This window comes from Schistocerca americana, chromosome 1 (assembly GCF_021461395.2).
Source record: "Schistocerca americana isolate TAMUIC-IGC-003095 chromosome 1, iqSchAmer2.1, whole genome shotgun sequence".
Classification (NCBI taxonomy): Eukaryota; Metazoa; Arthropoda; class Insecta; order Orthoptera; family Acrididae; genus Schistocerca; species Schistocerca americana.
Genome location: NC_060119.1, coordinates 887,222,288 through 887,240,044, shown reverse-complemented (window position 1 = coordinate 887,240,044; position 17,757 = coordinate 887,222,288). Strand labels below are relative to the sequence as shown.

At 41.6% G+C, this 17,757-nt stretch overlaps 1 protein-coding gene across 3 annotated transcripts in view; it reads left to right on the top strand.

Moving 5' to 3' along the window:
• Window positions 1-17,757, top strand: part of LOC124614399 (transcriptional coactivator YAP1) — a 353,914-nt gene that overhangs the window by 298,497 nt on the left and 37,660 nt on the right. The window contains exon 4 of one of the 3 annotated variants that reach the window (XM_047142939.1): window positions 17,483-17,560. The exons of the other annotated variants lie outside the window; for them this stretch is intronic. Within the exon in view, the coding sequence (XP_046998895.1) occupies window positions 17,483-17,560 (78 nt within the window). The remainder of the gene's footprint in view (window positions 1-17,482; window positions 17,561-17,757) is intronic. 3 annotated transcript variants of the gene reach the window in all.

Below are 17,757 nucleotides of genomic sequence, written 5' to 3'. Positions count from 1 at the left end.
ACTTGGGGGTAGGTATGGTGAATAGGATGGATGGGAACCAGTTCAAAGTCCAATTCATGCACTTTAGTCGTTGTCACTGATGTATGGGATGGTGCAGTATCCTGGTGAAGGAGCACTTCTTTGCATGCCACCCTTGGTCTTTTTGGAGGCAATAAAAGTTTCAGTCGATCCAATAATGAAGCACATTAGGTTCCAGTTATGGTTCTTTTTCTTTTATTTTCTTCAAAAAATCTACGAATTTATTCCTTGGGAACCCAAAAAACAGGTCGTCATGGGTGCACTTTGACCAGTCTTCATGCATTTTTTTATGGGTCCAGGTTTCATCTGCAGTCACAGATCGGCGCAAAAATTCTTGCGGACTACGATTAAACATTGCCAGACATTGTGTTGAAATGTTATGCTGAACGCTCTTTTGGTCGACTGTGAGCAATCGCGGCACCCAGCTCACACCCAGCTTCTTCATAGCCAATAGCGCAGGATACGATGCACTCACTCGATCACGGATTTTGTCAGAGGCCTCCTGCGTGGCATCTCCAGCCATCCTGATTTAGATTTTCCGTGATTTCCCTAAATCGTTACAGGCAAATGCCGGGATGGTTCCTTTGAAAGGGCACGGCCGATTTCCTTCCCCATCCTTCCCTAACCCGAACTTGCGCTCCGTCTCTAATGACTTCGTTGTCAACGGGACGTTAAACAACACTAACCTAACCTGCGTGGTAACCCCAGCTGGACAGCCGGAGCGCGCTTCGCCTTAGGTGCTTGTCCGACCACGTTTAAATTCGTTAATCCGAGAGTAAATGGTCTTCAGTGATTGTGCAGACTCCGCTTCAAGTTCATCCAATTTAGATTTGTAGCAGTCCAACCCTTTAAACAAAAATGTTTACTAACAGCATCGAAACTCAGTTTTCTCCATTTTCAATCGCACTCGACACATTGACCAATTCTGAAGTCTGTCAACAACTAACTGTATGCTGTACATTGCTTAAATTCTTTATATGGTCCTTGGAATAATCAAGCTTATCAACCATGATGCCGCAACAAAAATGTTTCATTCTTTCTTGGCAATTTACCAGAACAATAAAGGATAATCTTATATTCTCAAACTGAAGTCTAGATTTCCGGTCTTCCGACGTCTCTCCTCCTTAATAGTAGTAGAGTCGTAAACACTTCCAAAATGTTTATATTCATCAGACAAATTTGTTGTTAACCTTGTGATCAACGCTGTTTCGTCAATATTCCGTCCTAGGTGGTTTAACATGAATGCTAGAATTTGTACTTGAGCAATATTGAATGTCCTACCTAAATTTCTGTCATCTTTAAAACTGTAAAACTCTCAAAGTAACTGAGCCTTCTGTTGGTCTCCATTCTTCTGATATTTCCTCGTAACTGTATCACACATTTCCTTGGAAATTAACCACGTTCGGATTTCCGGGAGGGGACCCCAAAGGAGGAGGTAACCACGAGAAAAACACTGAATGACCAATAAACAGGTAATGCTCCATATTTCTACGAGTTGGAGCGTGGAATGTCAGGTGTTGAAATGTAATAGGAAAATTAGAAAATCTGTAAATGGATATGTAAAGGATTAATCTATATATAGTGGGGGGTCAGTGAAACGGAATGGGAAGAGGACAAGGATATTTGTTCAGACGAATATGAGATAATATCAACAGCAGCATAAAATTGAGTGACAGGATGGGGATTCGTTATAAAGAGGAAGGTAATTTGGAGAGCGAGTTACTTTGAACATGTCAGTGATAGGATTCTTCTCGTCATCGTCAGCAAACCACCGTGAAGAGTAAGTCAGGCATTGGTGCCGACGCCGTAGGCAGAAACGAAAAGGCAGAAAAAGCATTTGAGGATATTGAATGGGTAATTCAGTATGTAAAAGAGGTTGAACATGTGATGCTTGAGTTCTGAAAAAAATTTCAGCTATAACAGCAAATACAATTTTCAAAAATCATAAGAGGAAGAGGTATACTTGAAAAAGGCATGAAGACACAGGGATATTCCAAGTGGAATCACATCATGCTCGGACAAAGATTCCAAAATCAGAAATTCGATTCTAAGGCATATCCAGCACCAGATGAAAACTCAGACCATAATTTAGTATTGATGAATAGTAGGCCGAAGTTAAAAAGAATCGTCATGAAGAATCAGTACGATAAGAAGTGAGGTAGTGAAGTAATGAAGAATGATGACGTGCGTTTAAAGTTCCCTGAGGCTGTAGACACCGCGATAACGGAAACCTCAGTACGCAGTTCAGTTGAAAAGGGAATGATCATCTCTAAAAAATGCACAGTAGTTGGACAGACAAATAAATATAGGTAGGTACAAGAAAGGTAGCCGTGAAGAAACCTAGGGTAACAGAAGAAATACTTCAAATGATCGACGAAAGAAGAAAGTACAAATATGTTCAGGGAAAGACAGAAATGGAGCAGTAGGAAGTGGTGGTAATCCAAGGGAAATGGTTAAAGATAAAATGAGAAGAAATATAAAAAGGAAATAGTCGTCGGACGGACATACTAAGCATACAGAAAAGTCAAAACAACTTCAGATGAAACGAAAAGCAAAGGTGTAAACAACGATGCACGAGGAAACCCAGAGGAGAGAGCGAATATATGGAAAAAGTGGGCAACATTGAAGGCCTCTACGAGGGGAGGAAGTATCGGATAACGTGATAGAATAGGAAATCGAATACGTAATGGATCCAGTATTAAAATCAGAAGTGAAATGATCGTATGGCATTTTTGGCCGGGAGACTGTCTAGAGCTGTTCGGCCGCCTAGCGTAAGTCTTGTTTATTTGATGCGGTTAACAGAGCTGCGGAAGACATGCGATAAAGCGAAGATAGTATTCCTTCGGAATTTCTAAACTCTTTGAGAAAATAGAGTCCAAACGACTATTCAGGCTGTCGTTTAGAAGCTGTGAGACTGGCGACTTACCATCAGACTTCGCAACTATATCATCGACACAATTCCGAAGATATCTAGAACAGATAACACCGAGAATTATCGCACAGTTAGTTTAACAACTCATGTAACCAATGTGCTGGCAAGAATAATATGTAGAAGAATGGAAAGGAAAATTGAGGATTTGGGTTTAGGAAAGGTAAAGACATCAGAGACAGTTTGTAGCGTTGTGCTTCATAATGGAAGCAAGACTTCAAAAAAATCAAGGATTTGTCCAATCAGAGAAAGTGTTCAATAATGTAAAATGGTGCAAGATATTCAAAAATCTAGGAAAAATGGATGTAAGCTATAGGGAAGTTGGAGTAATATACGAGGCTAATCTGGAAAGTAAAGTTCAAGAATTTTTTGAAGTACAAAAAATGAATTTACCGCAATAAAATTTATGTACATTGTAGTATAGGTTTTGCATTATTTTTCCACATAATCTTCATTGAGCAAGCAGTGAAGGAAACAAAAGAAAAATTCGGAGTAGGTATTAAAATCCATGGAGAAGAAATAAAAACTTTGAGGTTTGCCGATGACATAGTAATTCTGTCAGAGACAGCAAAGGGACTTGGAAGAGCAGTTGAACGGAATGAATAGTGTCTTGAAAGGAGGATATAAGATGAACATCATCAAAAGCAAAACGAGGATAATGGAATGTAGTCGAATTAAATCGGGTGATGCTGCGGGAATTAGTTTAGGAAATGAGACAAGGTAGTAAAGGAGTTTTGCTATTTGGGGAGCAAAATAACTGATGATGGTCGGAGTAGAGAGGACATAAAATGTAGACTGGCAATGGCAAGGAAACCGTTTCTGAAGAAGAGAAATTTGTTAACATCGAGTATAGATTTAAGTGTCAGGAAGTCGTTTCTGAAAGTATTTGTATGGAGTGTAGCCATGTATGGAAGTGAAACATGGAAGATAAATAGTTTCGACAAGAAGAAGAAGCTTTTGAAATGTGGTGCTACAGAAGAATGCTGAAGATTGGGGTAGATCACGTAACTAATGATGAGGTACTGAATAGAATTGGGGAGAAGAGGAGTTTGTGGCACAACTTGACTAGAAGAAGGGATCGGCTGGTGTGACATGTTCTGAGACATCGAGGGATCACCAATTTAGTATTGGAGGGCAGCGTGGAGGGTAAAAATCGTAGAGGGAGACCAAGAGATGAATAAACTAAGCAGATTCAGAAGGATGTAGGTTGCGGTAGTTACTGGGAGATGAAGCTTGCACAGGATAGAGTAGCATGGAGAGCGGCATCAAACCAGTCTCAGGACTGAGGACCACAACAACAACAATATAATCTTCATTTACCTCAACACATTTTATTATCCGTGGGACGAGTTTTTTTATTTGTGTGTCATAGACTTCTCCCGCCCCCTTTTTCGGGCTATTCTTCACTCCCATTTTCACTTCGTCGTCGTAAGAGAAGTGTTTTCAACGAATATGTTCCTTCAATTTAGTGAAGAGATGATAGTCACTGGGTGCAAGATTGTGGCTGTGGGAAGAGTGGCTTAAGACATCCCAACCAAACGAAATCAACAACTCAGGTCTTGCCTGAAGGGTGTGCGAACTCCCGTTGTCAGCATCCCGCGATGTTTGTTTTGTATGGCTCTACGAAGTTTCTTCGTGGTCTCACAATATTTTGCAGTATTTATTGCTTCGCCTCTTTCCAAAAAATCAACGAGCAGAGCCCCTTTTCTGTCTCAAAACACTGACACCGTGATTTCCCTCGCTGTTTGCTGAGTTTTGAACTTTTTGGTCGCAGGAGAATGAATATGGCGCCACTGCATTGACTGTCGTTTGCTCTCTGGAGTACGACGATAAGCCCAAGTTTCATCTCCTGTCACTATAGAGATGAGAAAGCCTCGTCTGCCTTCAGTCTCGAAAAGGTCAAGGAATGAGCGGTAGTGGCTCTGTTCATTCTGTGCGCTTCGTCATGCACCTTCTGCAACCATCGCGCACACAACTTGCAATAATTTAGTCATTCAGTTACGATTGCATGAACGGTTCGTGACATGTTTGGACAAACTGCATGCAGGTCATCAATTGTCGAACGGCTATCAGAGAGATGATGTGCCCAATTTTCTGCACCACATCATCAATCACAACACCTGTCTTCATCATGAATTTCCGTCCTTCCAGAACTGAAAATTCCGTACCCATTTCGTCACATGCTGCCTTGATATTACGTCCTCTCCATAAACTGAAACCATTTCGCGATGAATCGCAGCGGCGTCCATGACCTTAGCCTTTACGTAGCGAATTACAGCGCGGGCGCGCACTTCGCACTAGGCGGGAGTCGGAATGAGAACGCTCATTTCTGACAGTCACCACAACACTAATCGACGAGTTACTAATTGTTGGGAATGCTCGTTTCTTCTGCTGGCTTCACGCTACAAGGCAGTGGTTTCACACTCCCCCATGGACATTCCGGGCTAAAGCCACATGCCTTGTAACCTTAGTTTCCAGATAACCCTCGTACAACATGTCTAAGAACTTAGAAGAGACAACAAGAGCCAAAGACCACGAACAGTGCTCAGATTAAAAATGGTGTAAGACCGGGATACATTCTTTCTCCTTTTGTGTTCAACCGTTACATCGAAGAAGCAGTCACGGAACTAAAATACAGGTTGCGCAGTGAGGTTAAAATTCAGAATGAAATACACTCCTGGAAATTGAAATAAGAACACCGTGAATTCATTGTCCCAGGAAGGGGAAACTTTATTGACGTTTTCCTGGGGTCAGATACATCACATGATCACACTGACAGAACCACAGGCACATAGACACAGGCAACAGAGCATGCACAATGTCGGCACTAGTACAGTGTATATCCACCTTTCGCAGCAATGCAGGCTGCTATTCTCCCATGGAGACGATCGTAGAGATGCTGGATGTAGTCCTGTGGAACGGCTTGCCATGCCATTTCCACCTGGCGCCTCAGTTGGAGCAGCGTTCAAGCTGGACGTGCAGACTGCGTGAGACGACACTTCATCCAGTCCCAAACATGCTCAATGGGGGACAGATCCGGAGATCTTGCTGGCCAGGGTAGTTGACTTACACCTTCTAGAGCACGTTGGGTGGCACGGGATACATGCGGACGTGCATTGTCCTGTTGGAACAGCAAGTTCCCTTGCCGGTCTAGGAATGGTAGAACGATGGGTTCGATGACGGTTTGGATGTACCGTGCACTATTCAGTGTCCCCTCGACGATCACCAGTGGTGTACGGCCAGTGTAGGAGATCGCTCCCCACACCATGATGCCGGGTGTTGGCCCTGTGTGCCTCGGTCGTATGCAGTCCTGATTGTGGCGCTCACCTGCACGGCGCCAAACACGCATACGACCATCATTGGCACCAAGGCAGAAGCGACTCTCATCGCTGAAGACGACACGTCTCCATTCGTCCCTCCATTCACGCCTGTCGCGACACCACTGGAGGCGGGCTGCACGATGTTGGGGCGTGAGCGGAAGACGGCCTAACGGTGTGCGGGACCGTAGCCCAGCTTCATGGAGACGGTTGCGAATGGTCCTCGCCGATACCCCAGGAGCAACAGTGTCCCTAATTTGCTGGGAAGTGGCGGTGCGGTCCCCTACGGCACTGCGTAGGATCCTACGGTCTTGGCGTGCATCCGTGCGTCGCTGTGGTCCGGTCCCAGGTCGACGGGCACGTGCACCTTCTGCCGACCACTGGCGACAACATCGATGTACTGTGAAGACCTCACGCCCCACGTGTTGAGCAATTCGGCGGTACGTCCACCCGGCCTCCCGCATGCCCACTATACGCCCTCGCTCAAAGTCCGTCAACTGCACATACGGTTCACGTCCACGCTGTCGCGGCATGCTACCAGTGTTAAAGACTGCGATGGAGCTCCGTATGCCACGGCAAACTGGCTGACACTGACGGTGGCGGTGCACAAATGCTGCGCAGCTAGCGCCATTCGACGGCCAACACCGCGGTTCCTGGTGTGTTCGCTGTGCCGTGCGTGTGATCATTGCTTGTACAGCCCTCTCGCAGTGTCCGGAGCACGTATGGTGGGTCTGACACACCGGTGTCAATGTGTTCTTTTTTCCATTTCCAGGAGTGTAATTTCAACGATAAGGTTTGCTGATACAAATAAAATGGAATACCTCCAGTGACAGAGTTTTCCTTTCTCTGTCGAAATACGTCATATATAAACTATCACATTCTGCAGACGAAGATTGTGTCTAGAAACCACTAATGGATGCAAAGAACACAGCAAAAACAGAAACACTGTTTCAAAGTACAAGGACATATACCAAAACAAAACCATTATTGCTGGGTTAGCCTTACAGCTTTGTGGAGAACTTTGGTTGAGTGAATGACAGATATTAATGTTAGACCAAATATTTCAAGTGGTGCACGAATCCTTTTAACTGAAACTTAAGCTTTGTAGTGATTTATGTAATCAAGTGACACGTCGAAAAATTTAAATGTAATATTTATGTGGGCAACAGTGGCAAAATTACACACAAATAACAATTTAGGTTGGTATTCAAAGACAGAGGATGAAAGAAATGACGAAAGGACAACATAGATGAGATTATGCCAGCACTGTTTGCTAGGCTTACATCTGTTGCATTTTGTAACTAAGTAAATGTTAAAGTAATACAATGATAAGGAATTAAAGATCTGTAGATAGACACACTCTTAATAATATAAACAGATCTATGTAATATCAGGCTGACGTGGGGTACAAACTTGGTTTTTGTGGATGGATCTATGAAATTCTATGGGTAAGTCAATTGTTCATTTGGAAAATATCAAAGAATTGTGCAAATAACTAAATTAATTCATGGTAAACATGAAAGGGAGAAGGGAGGAAATGCCATCTCTCTCTCTCTCTCTCTCTCTCTCTCTCTCTCTCTCTCTCTCTCTCTCTCTCTCTCTCTCTCTCTCTCTCCCCCTCCTCCCCCCCCCCCCCCCCCCACACACACACACTGCATTGCATCCATTCTCTTCTTTATATCTACACCGAATTATTTTAGTTATTTGCATGATTTTTTTGATGTTTTCTAAGTGATCGATTGAGTTGCCACTACACAGGACTCACTAAAAAAAACAAAAAAAAACAAAACAAAAAAAACGTAGTTTGTACCCCATGTACCATAGTATTAATAGATCTGTTTATATTATTAAGAGTACATCTGCCAGCATATCCTCAATTCCTTATTAATGAATTACATCAAAATTTACTTTGTTATTACATGTAACAGATTTAAGCCTAACAAACCCACTTCTGACGTAATGAAAACTTTGTTCTCCTTCTGACACTCCTTTCATCCTCTATCTCAGAGTCGCAGTCTAAATTGTTGTAAACGTAGGTTTCCACAGCCGTTGTCACTGTCAATAAAATTTATCTGGCTTTGGGACCGCATTGTCAGCTATAAAATTCTGGTGTTTCGGTGGCTATTGCAAGACACCCTGAGGAAGGCGTCTTGTAATAGGCACTGAAACGTTGGAATTGGAATTTTATAGTTGACAATGTGGTCCCGAACATAGAAGAATTATATTGACAGTCTAAATTGTTATTTAAGTGTAATTTTGCCACTGTTGGCCACTGTACTGTAAGACTTACTCCGGAAAAATGGTTTTGTTTTGCTATATGTCTTTGTACTTTCAAATTGTTTGTTTTTGCTCATGTTCTTTGCACGTATTAGCTTTTATTACGTCATGTTTTTTTGCATAGCCGTAGTGTGTGTGATGTTCTACGATGGAGAAAGGAGCTTTTCTACAATGGAGAAAGGAGACTGTGACCACTGTAGGTATTCTCTTTTAGTTCCTTTATTTGAGTATATATGTTCAATTTTAGTCAAAGAGCCACCTCCTAAAATAGTTTTTCGTTTCTCTACTAAGTCGTAACAAGTCTTAAGGGTTGTAGTGCACCCATAATTCCAGAAAATGATGGGAGTTTAAACCTTTGAAACATGTCATGGAAATATACTAAACAGTAACTGGTAACAGTAAACTTCTTCTATCATTCGATATTAATAACAGTCACCGTAAAGCTCAACATAAAATGTCCGCATTTAAAGTCAAATATTAGCCTTAATTTGAGGATGAAATTTCTGAGAATGTATATCTGGAGCCCAGCATTGTATAGAAGTTAATCGGGGATGTGGGAAACCAGTAAAGAAGAGAATCTGTGCATTTGAAATGTAGTGCTATAGAAGGACATTACAAATTCAGTGAACTGATAAAATATGGTGAGTTTGAGCCTTGCAGAATTGGCGAGAAAAGAAATATATTAAAACATGTCACAGTGAAGAGGGACAGGATGAGAGATCAATAAGCTCCATATACTAGAGGGAGTTGTAGAGGGTAAAAATTGCAGAAGACAGAGATTGGAATAAATTCAGCAAGTAATTGAGGACGTTGTGCATGTGCTATTCTTACGTGGGTGGCACATGAGGAAGTCGTGGCAGGCCACATGAAACCACTCGATGGGCTAACACCCCCCACCCCTCCAAAAAAAAGAATTGAACCATTTAAGATGAGCTAGGAGAACTTATTGGTGAGCAGCTATACCAACTCTACCTACAAGTATCTAGCATAAACAATTAAAGTATATAGTATTGATAATAATGTGAGTACTGTGAAATATTTAACCTCCACACTGAGAAACTAAATGAATGATTGTAACTAATATTTGGTGTGACTAATTGTTATGGAAACTGCACTGTCTAGCCACATTAATGTGACAGGAGTGGATTAGCATTGAAAATTAGGCCATTAGAGACAGAGCACAATCTGGGGTAAGGAAGGATGGGGAAGGAAAGTGGCCATACCCTTTCAAAGGAATCATCCGGCATTTGCCGTAAGTGATGTAGCAAAATCATGGAAACCTAAATCAGAATGGGTAAACGCGGGTTTGAACTGCCATCCTCCTAAAAGCGAGCTCGGTGTGCTAGTCACTGTGCTGCCCCACTCAGTTACATTAATGTAACCACCACCTATGTTTGACGTCAACATGCAATAACCATTCACAGACAGTAGGTGACAGCAATAGCAGTGGAAAGTGTATAAAATGTGTCGAAGGATGAGGAAAACTGTGCAGTCCTTGTTGTAATGCAGAAACAGAGCGGTTTTTCTAATGTCCAAAAGAGCATGGTAATTGGCCTTCAGGTCAGGAGGGGAAGCATTTTAGAAACAACTAAGGTTGTAAACCATTTACTTGCTGGCATGGTTAAAGTGTACCATGCATGGCGAAATGGCGCTATCCAAAACTTGCTCTGTGGGCAAACACCTTCCAACAGTTGCCAGAGTGATCTAGGCTGGAGGAGGGAGCATTATAGGCTGGAGAATGTTTTTGTGGCATTCTCTAAATGATAGTGTCATCTTGGAAGGCGCAGTGGATCAACACAAGTATGCAACTATCCTTGGCGACCATATCCTCCCTTACATGCAGTTTTTTTTTCCCCTTGGCATGATGCAATCAACCAGCGAGACAATGCAATGTGTTGCACAGCTCACAGTGTACATGTGTGGTTTGAAGAGCACCGGAATGGGTTTACTGTACTCCCCTGTCCACCAAACTCCCAGGATTTGAACCAGTAGAGAATCCATGGGACCACATCAATCAGGCTGTTTGCACCTTGCTTTCTCAACCAAGAAATCTATTTCAGCTGGCCACAGCATTGGAGTTGGCATGCCTCCACATCTTTGTTGGTACCTTCCAGAATCTCATTCATATTCTTCCTGCACATCTCACAGTGGTCCACACTGCAGGTGGTGTGTGTTGAGCTTTTGGCAGCTGCCACATTAATATGACTAGACAGTGCAGTGATTCTTAGAGTCATTGCTCAGTATCATACCATCATCACACAATACAAAATTTAAAATTTCTATGGTGATGCTATTTGCACTCGATCCTGCCTCTACATGTGCGAGACAGACTACAAATGATAAAGCAGTAGCCTGACCTTGACAAATGTTTCAGGGCAGATGTGATGTGTTGATACTAATTTCTGCAGAACAATTCCTTCACAAATCCAGGCTTTTGGGCCAAGGGTGGAAGATTTTCTGAAATGGCTAAGTTTGCATACTGGCATGTTTAAACTATACCATGCATGGCATGATGTTTTGTGCTCCTTTGGACAGATGGCCATTGGCCTATATAGTGTGAAGTGTCTTAAATTAAACACCCTGCAAAAACATTATGGTCAGGTGAATGTTTTTGTGGTATTCCCTGGGGTATATTGTCATTCTGGGAAGCACAGTAGATGAACACGAGTATGCCTCTATCCTTGGGGACCATATCCATCCCCACATGCAATTTGCTTTTCCTCAGCGCATTGGCATCCACCAGCAGAACAATACAATGTGTCACACTACTTGCAGTGTACGCACATAGCTCAGAGAGCACCAGGATGGGTTTACCATACATCCATGGCCACCAAACGCCCCAGATTCTCTCAGTTGAGAGTCCGTGGGACCACCTCGATCGAGCTGTTCACACCATGGATTCTTAACAGAGACAGCAATCACAGCTGGCCACAAAATTGGAGTCGGCATGGCTCTGAATCCTTGTCGGTGTCTTCCAGAACCTCATTGACTCTCTTCCCGCATGTCTCGCAGCAGTCCGTACTGCAAAGGGTGGTTATTCTGGCTTTTGACAGGTGGTGACATTAATGTGTATATCAATCTGTTGAACAATAAAATGAGAGGAGCAAGCTGTTTTAGCTGCTTGTGATGCGAGTGTTCTAACAAAATTTGATGACAATTCAACCTTATTTTCAGTCAACGAAGCCCTTCATTCAGCATTGTTCCACGTAAACTCTTTTTGTTTGTTTTTCGTTGCTATGCAACTGAGTGAAATGACAGAGTATGCCAGAAATTTCTTTCCTGAAACTAAATCTACTGCCATAATTTCAATGATGCTATTGCTAATTAAGTCACCATTGCCTATTGCCTTCATCAGTCTTTCATATGTTGTGTAGTCATTTACATTTCTTTTGCATCATACATTTTCAAGTAGTTCCTGGTTTCTAAAGACATGCCCATCATGGAAATCTGTGCAAAGCCTTTTTTTTTTTCAGAGAGGTATAAGTGAAATTTAAGGAAAGTGTACAGGTTATTAGCAACAATCTGCATTGTAGCGTATACGGTGGTTAATGATAGTCATTCTTGGTTTGATGGTTATAAAGAACTGGGTGGTGCAAAAGTAATTCAACTGTCAGAATGCCATCTCCATGACAGCAAGGCTATGTGTACAGCTCTTACTCTGACAAGTATGTTATCAGTAGATCAGTAGCACAATGAAGCAGAACCAGTTCATAGTCAGTGATGTACCCCTATGACCATTTCCTTAAGCTATTTATCTGCAGCTGATAAACTAATGTAAATAATGAATTCATGTCAGTAGCTACATTTCTCTCAGATGTTAATCTACATAGACAGGGAAATATTTTATTATCGCTGGGTTATTAGTGGTAGCACATAGTACACTTTTTACTAAAGTGTACACATGGCTCAAGACGAATGTGCATTTTTGTAACCACAGAAGCATTTCATTAGCTTGTGAGAACCTTTGCTGCAGAATATTTGGTATACAACCTGTAATAACAATCCACATAACAGTGCAGATGTGCTCTGTTCTTGTCTCAGCTTCAGTATAATAGTAGCAAAGAAAAATCTTTACTGCTTTCACTTTTTGTTGCAACAAGATACGTTACTTGCATTTTGAATGATAAATCTTAAGCAAGCTATGCTTTTTACCATAAAAAGAAATATGTTCTGCAACTGCCACTAATTCCATCGATATATGCATAAAAAGTGAATATATTAATACATAGACCTCAAAAATGGTTTTGCCATGGAGCTAATGGTGTAATAAATGTGAAGCATTGCAGTATTTACAAATCAGTCTCAAATTTACATCATTTTGGTGAACCAATGGCTCTATATAATACTTGGTTGAATACTGACAATTGCCAGTGACGAATGCCAGCTTAAGTGAGCTTTAAGTAACTTGCAATAAACAAACAAATAAGAAATGGCATAATGGAGTACATTTAAGGCACCTAGTGCAGAAAGGTACATGATATTAATGACATGGAAGACAAAACTGAGAATAACCTCACTCTTTTTCCACAGATGATGCAATTATTTATTTCCTTAAAAAAAACCTGCACAAATATTCACTTGGATCATAAATAGATTTGAAAGTGGTGCAAACATAAGCAGCTCACTTCAGATGTTCGGAAATGTAACATTGCAAAGTTTATAAACAACAACAACAGTAGTAATAATAATAATAATAATAATAATAATAATAATAATAATAATAATATTTTGTATCCTATGACTACCACGATTGCCACAGTTGGCAACACCCATTTGTAACAATTTGTGGAGATATGAAATGGAATGACCAATACACAGTTACCAGTATAGGAAAAGCAGTGGCAGTCTACTCTTCATTGGAAGGGTACTGGAAAAATGCAGAGATTACGTACAAAATGCCTGTTTGACCCATACTATTTAGAAAGGGCAGCACATACGGTTGCTTGACCCACATGTGAACATCACAGAGATACTGAAAGACCTTAACTGGCAGACATTTGAAGGTAGAAGCCAACTATTGCCAGAAAGTATACTTTAAAAGCTTAGAGAACAATGATTAAATGAGCAGTCTGGGAATATGCTCCCAAGACCATTGCTTAAAAACACAAGATTAGACTAATTACTGTGTGCACATCAGCATTTAAGTAACCATTCTTCCTGTGCTACACAGACATGTGCATTTAGAATGAGTGGTAGACCTGATGAGTGGTGCAATGAGAAGGGCTGTTCCTACTCTAGCTTACATCTTCATTGTATCCCCATTATCTAATGAAACAACAGCATGTGCATCTGTCTCCAATATATTTCATATGTATGGTGGCATTCAAGTAGAATAAGCTCCATCACTTATCAACAAACCAATAAAAGAGCTATTCTCCAATTTGAATGAAACAGCTCCTTTACTGTTCCTGGTCATTAATTGTCTATTTCCATAATTTGATTTAGAGGTTTGAATATGGCATGTATGTTTAGTGTTAAGACTTTGGAGTAATCTGTAGCACTGTCTCAAGTTGTCACAGGCTGTTTTCCATGTCTTTTTAGATCACATACACTATCATACTTTATAATCCTCATTCCCTTACTGTTTCTAAAGTATGATGGTGTATATGATTTAACACAACTGGGAAAGGAAGGAGCCTGTGTCAATGACAACAACACAAATCACTTCTAAATTTTGACACAACAAATACATGCCATATTAATCCAAATAAGTTCACCGGATGTTGGAGGTTTTAAACTCCAACACATATTATGGAAATGAAGGACAAAATAAATAAGTAAAACAAAGGAAAATCCAGGATGGAATAATGATGTATTGCTACTCACCATATAGCAGAGAGGTTGAGTCGTAGACAGGCACAACAAAAGGACTACTAAACATGTAAGCTTTTGGCCACAGGGTCTTCTTCGGAAATAGATAACATACACAAAAATAAAAAATTCACACAAATGCAGCTCACACACCAATGACTACTGACTCTGTCTGCTAAGCCCAGACTGCAAACAACTGTGCGTGGTGACAGAAACAGTCTTGATTACGGGGGTAAGAAGGTGGCTGGGGAAGGGAGGGGGAGGGAGAGCAGGGTATGGTTGGAGGATGGAAAACTGCTGTTGTGGCAGCATACAGCGGTGAGATGGAGAGAGGTTAGGGCAGCCAGGTGTAGTTGGTAGTTTAGATGGAGGGCAGGTGGGGGGAGGGGGAGGGAGTCAGTAAAGGAGAGAAGTAAACAGACTATGGGTGCACTTGTGGAACAGAAGGCAATGGAGGGGGAACAGGGGACAAGATAAGTGTGTGAAGCAAATGGCTAACAAAGGTTGAGGCCAGGAGGATTATGGGAACATACAATATATTGCAGTGAGAGTTCCTACCTGCGCAATTCAGAAAAGCTGGTGTTGGTAGGAAGGATCCAGATGGCACTGGATGCAAAGTAGTCATTAAAATGAAGAATGTTGTGTTGGGCAGCATGCTCAGAAACTGGGTGGTCCAGGTGTTCCTTGGTCACAGTTTGTTGGTGGCCATTCCTGCAGACAGACAGGTTGTTAGTAGTCATGTCCATGTAGAACAAAGCACAGTGGTTGCAGCTTATCTTGTAGATCACATGACTGGTTTCACAGGCAACCCTGCCTTTGATGGGGAGGTGATGCTTGTGAGCAAACTGGAGTAGGTGGTAATGGGAGGAGGAATGGGACAGATCTTGCATTTAGGTCTGTTACAGAGATATGAGGCATGAGACCAGGTATTGAGAACAGGGGCTCTGAAGGGATGGACAATTAGATTGTGTAGGTTTGGTAGGTGGTGGAGTATCATTGTGGGAGGGATGAGAGGCTATTGGGTATGATATTCCTCTTTTCAGGGTGTGATGAGAAGTAGTTGAAACCATATCGGAAAATGTGATTCAGTTGCTCCAGTCCTGGGTGGCACTGAATCATGAGAGGAATCCTCCTTATGGCTATACAGTGGGACTATGAGAGGTGGGAGGTGACTGGGGAGATAAGGCACAGGAAATATGTTCTTTACAAGGTTAGGAGGGTCTGTGAATGAATGTCTCAGTGAGACATTTGGTATATTTAAAGAGGGAATGCTTGACACTGCAGATGCTATGGCATGGGTGGCTAGGCTATGTGGAAGGGACTCATTGATATGGAATGGATGGCAGCTGTTGAAGAGGAGGTATTGTTGGTGGTTGATACATTTGATATGGATGGAGGTACTGATGTAGCAATCTTTGAGGTGGAGGTCAACATCGAGGAAGGTGGCTTGTTGGGCTGAGGAGGACCAGGTGTAGTGAATGGGGAAGAATGTGAGGAGGTTCTGGAGGATTGTGGATAGGTGCCCTCACCCTATCCAGACCACAAAGATGTCATCAGTGAATCAGGTGACAGGTTTGGGATTCTGGGTGGTTGCGAAGGATTCCTCTAGATGGCCCATGAATAGGATGGTGCCATGCAGGTGCCCATTGCCTTACCCCGAGTTTGTTAGGATTTGATGCCTTCAAAGGAGAAGTAATTTGAGTGAGGATGTAGTTAGTCGTAGTGACCAGGAAGGAGGTTGTAGGTTTGGAATCCATCAGGCATTGGGGAAGATAATGTTAAATACGGGCTAGGCCATGAGCATTAGGAATGTTAGTGTAAAGGGAGGTGGCATCAGTAGTGATGAGCAGGGCAGCATGTGGTAAAGGAACAGAAACTGTGAAGAGTCGGTGGAGGAAATGATTGGTATCTTTTATATAGGAGGATAGGTTGCTACATAGATAGGTCGAAGATTCTCTCAGTGGGGGTGTAGTAACTGGCCACAATGGGGTGTTTTGGGTGGTTGGATTTATGGACATTAGGAGGCATGTAGAAGGTAGGAATGTGTGGAGTAGTAGGGGTGAGGAGAAAGAGACTCTGGGGAGAGGTTCTGGGATGGACCTAAGGATTTTAGGAGAGACTGGAGATCCTGCAGGACTTCTGGAATGGGGTCTCTGCCACAGTGACAGGGAAAGTATTGTACCATTATTATGTCATTAACTGAGCCAAGTAGCAGGAAATATTTCACTGCTGTCATTTCTGAATTCACGTCATGTCTAAATTACATTGACATAAGTATTTATATTCACTGTTGCCACATTTCTGTGCACATAATACAAATTTAATTTAATTTTAAGGGGGTTTAAAATAAAGCTTTAATTCTGTATATAGCAGAGTATGAGAAAATCCATAGCAGAATATGTACAATGAATGAAGTTAACTAAAAATAGAAATGGCTGGAAGACTAACACTGTCCATAAGAATAATTAATACACATTTTATGCGAGTGACAACTGAGAATGTCAGCAGGGAGTATTTCAGTACCTTAGTAGTACATGGAAAACAGGAAAAGGTAATGTTTGGTATGTAAATACTATTCATAACATTATACAGAACTATCCTTTCTCAAAGTGATTTTGAGAGTATTGACCCCTTTCTTTCAGAAAACCTCTTGGCGTTAGAACTTTGCTAACTGACCATGTTCCATTTAAATTTTCAAGCCTTAGCATGGCTCATGGAAAAAATATCTAAAGCCATATTGTGTTAAAGACACTGAAAAATTACTTGTACAAAAGATACAAGGAAAATATAATGCAGACTAAACATACAGAAATGTATTACTTATTCAGTTTCCCCAATATAGCATATAATGCCACTGATTTGTGGTCAGTATTTGTGTACATTTATTGGCTGAGTAGAAAATGACACAGAAAAGATTTAGTTTGAACAAAGGCATTAGACCTAAAATAAGATTGACAGTTTTTTTTAATCAGTGCTTCCATGTTGAATCTTCCTCAACTCTGATATTCTTTCAGTCTTAATTGTGTGGATGAGCAGTATGGAGGAGCAGTGCTTATCAGGTCTGAGGGTCATAATCATTTTGTTTTTATTATTTATGTATGCTCAGTAGAATATGTTATCTTGGTTTCAGCAACAGCTTTGTGGTCCAGCACAACCATTCCACCCCTCGTTCAACGCATGCGTGTGCTCAGACTGTTGGCAGCTAACAGTACGTAGCCCATTAGAGGCTCCAATACTCCTGCATGAAGCTCATGTTTGAGGATGTTGTGGGGACTGTACATATGTTATTTGTTCTCAGCTAACTTTTTGTGCCTTATCTGCCAGGGGAATCTTCCATCAGGGTCTTCTCAGTTATGAAAACTATTTCCTCATCCTTATTCGGATTATATTAACTTCTCATTCATG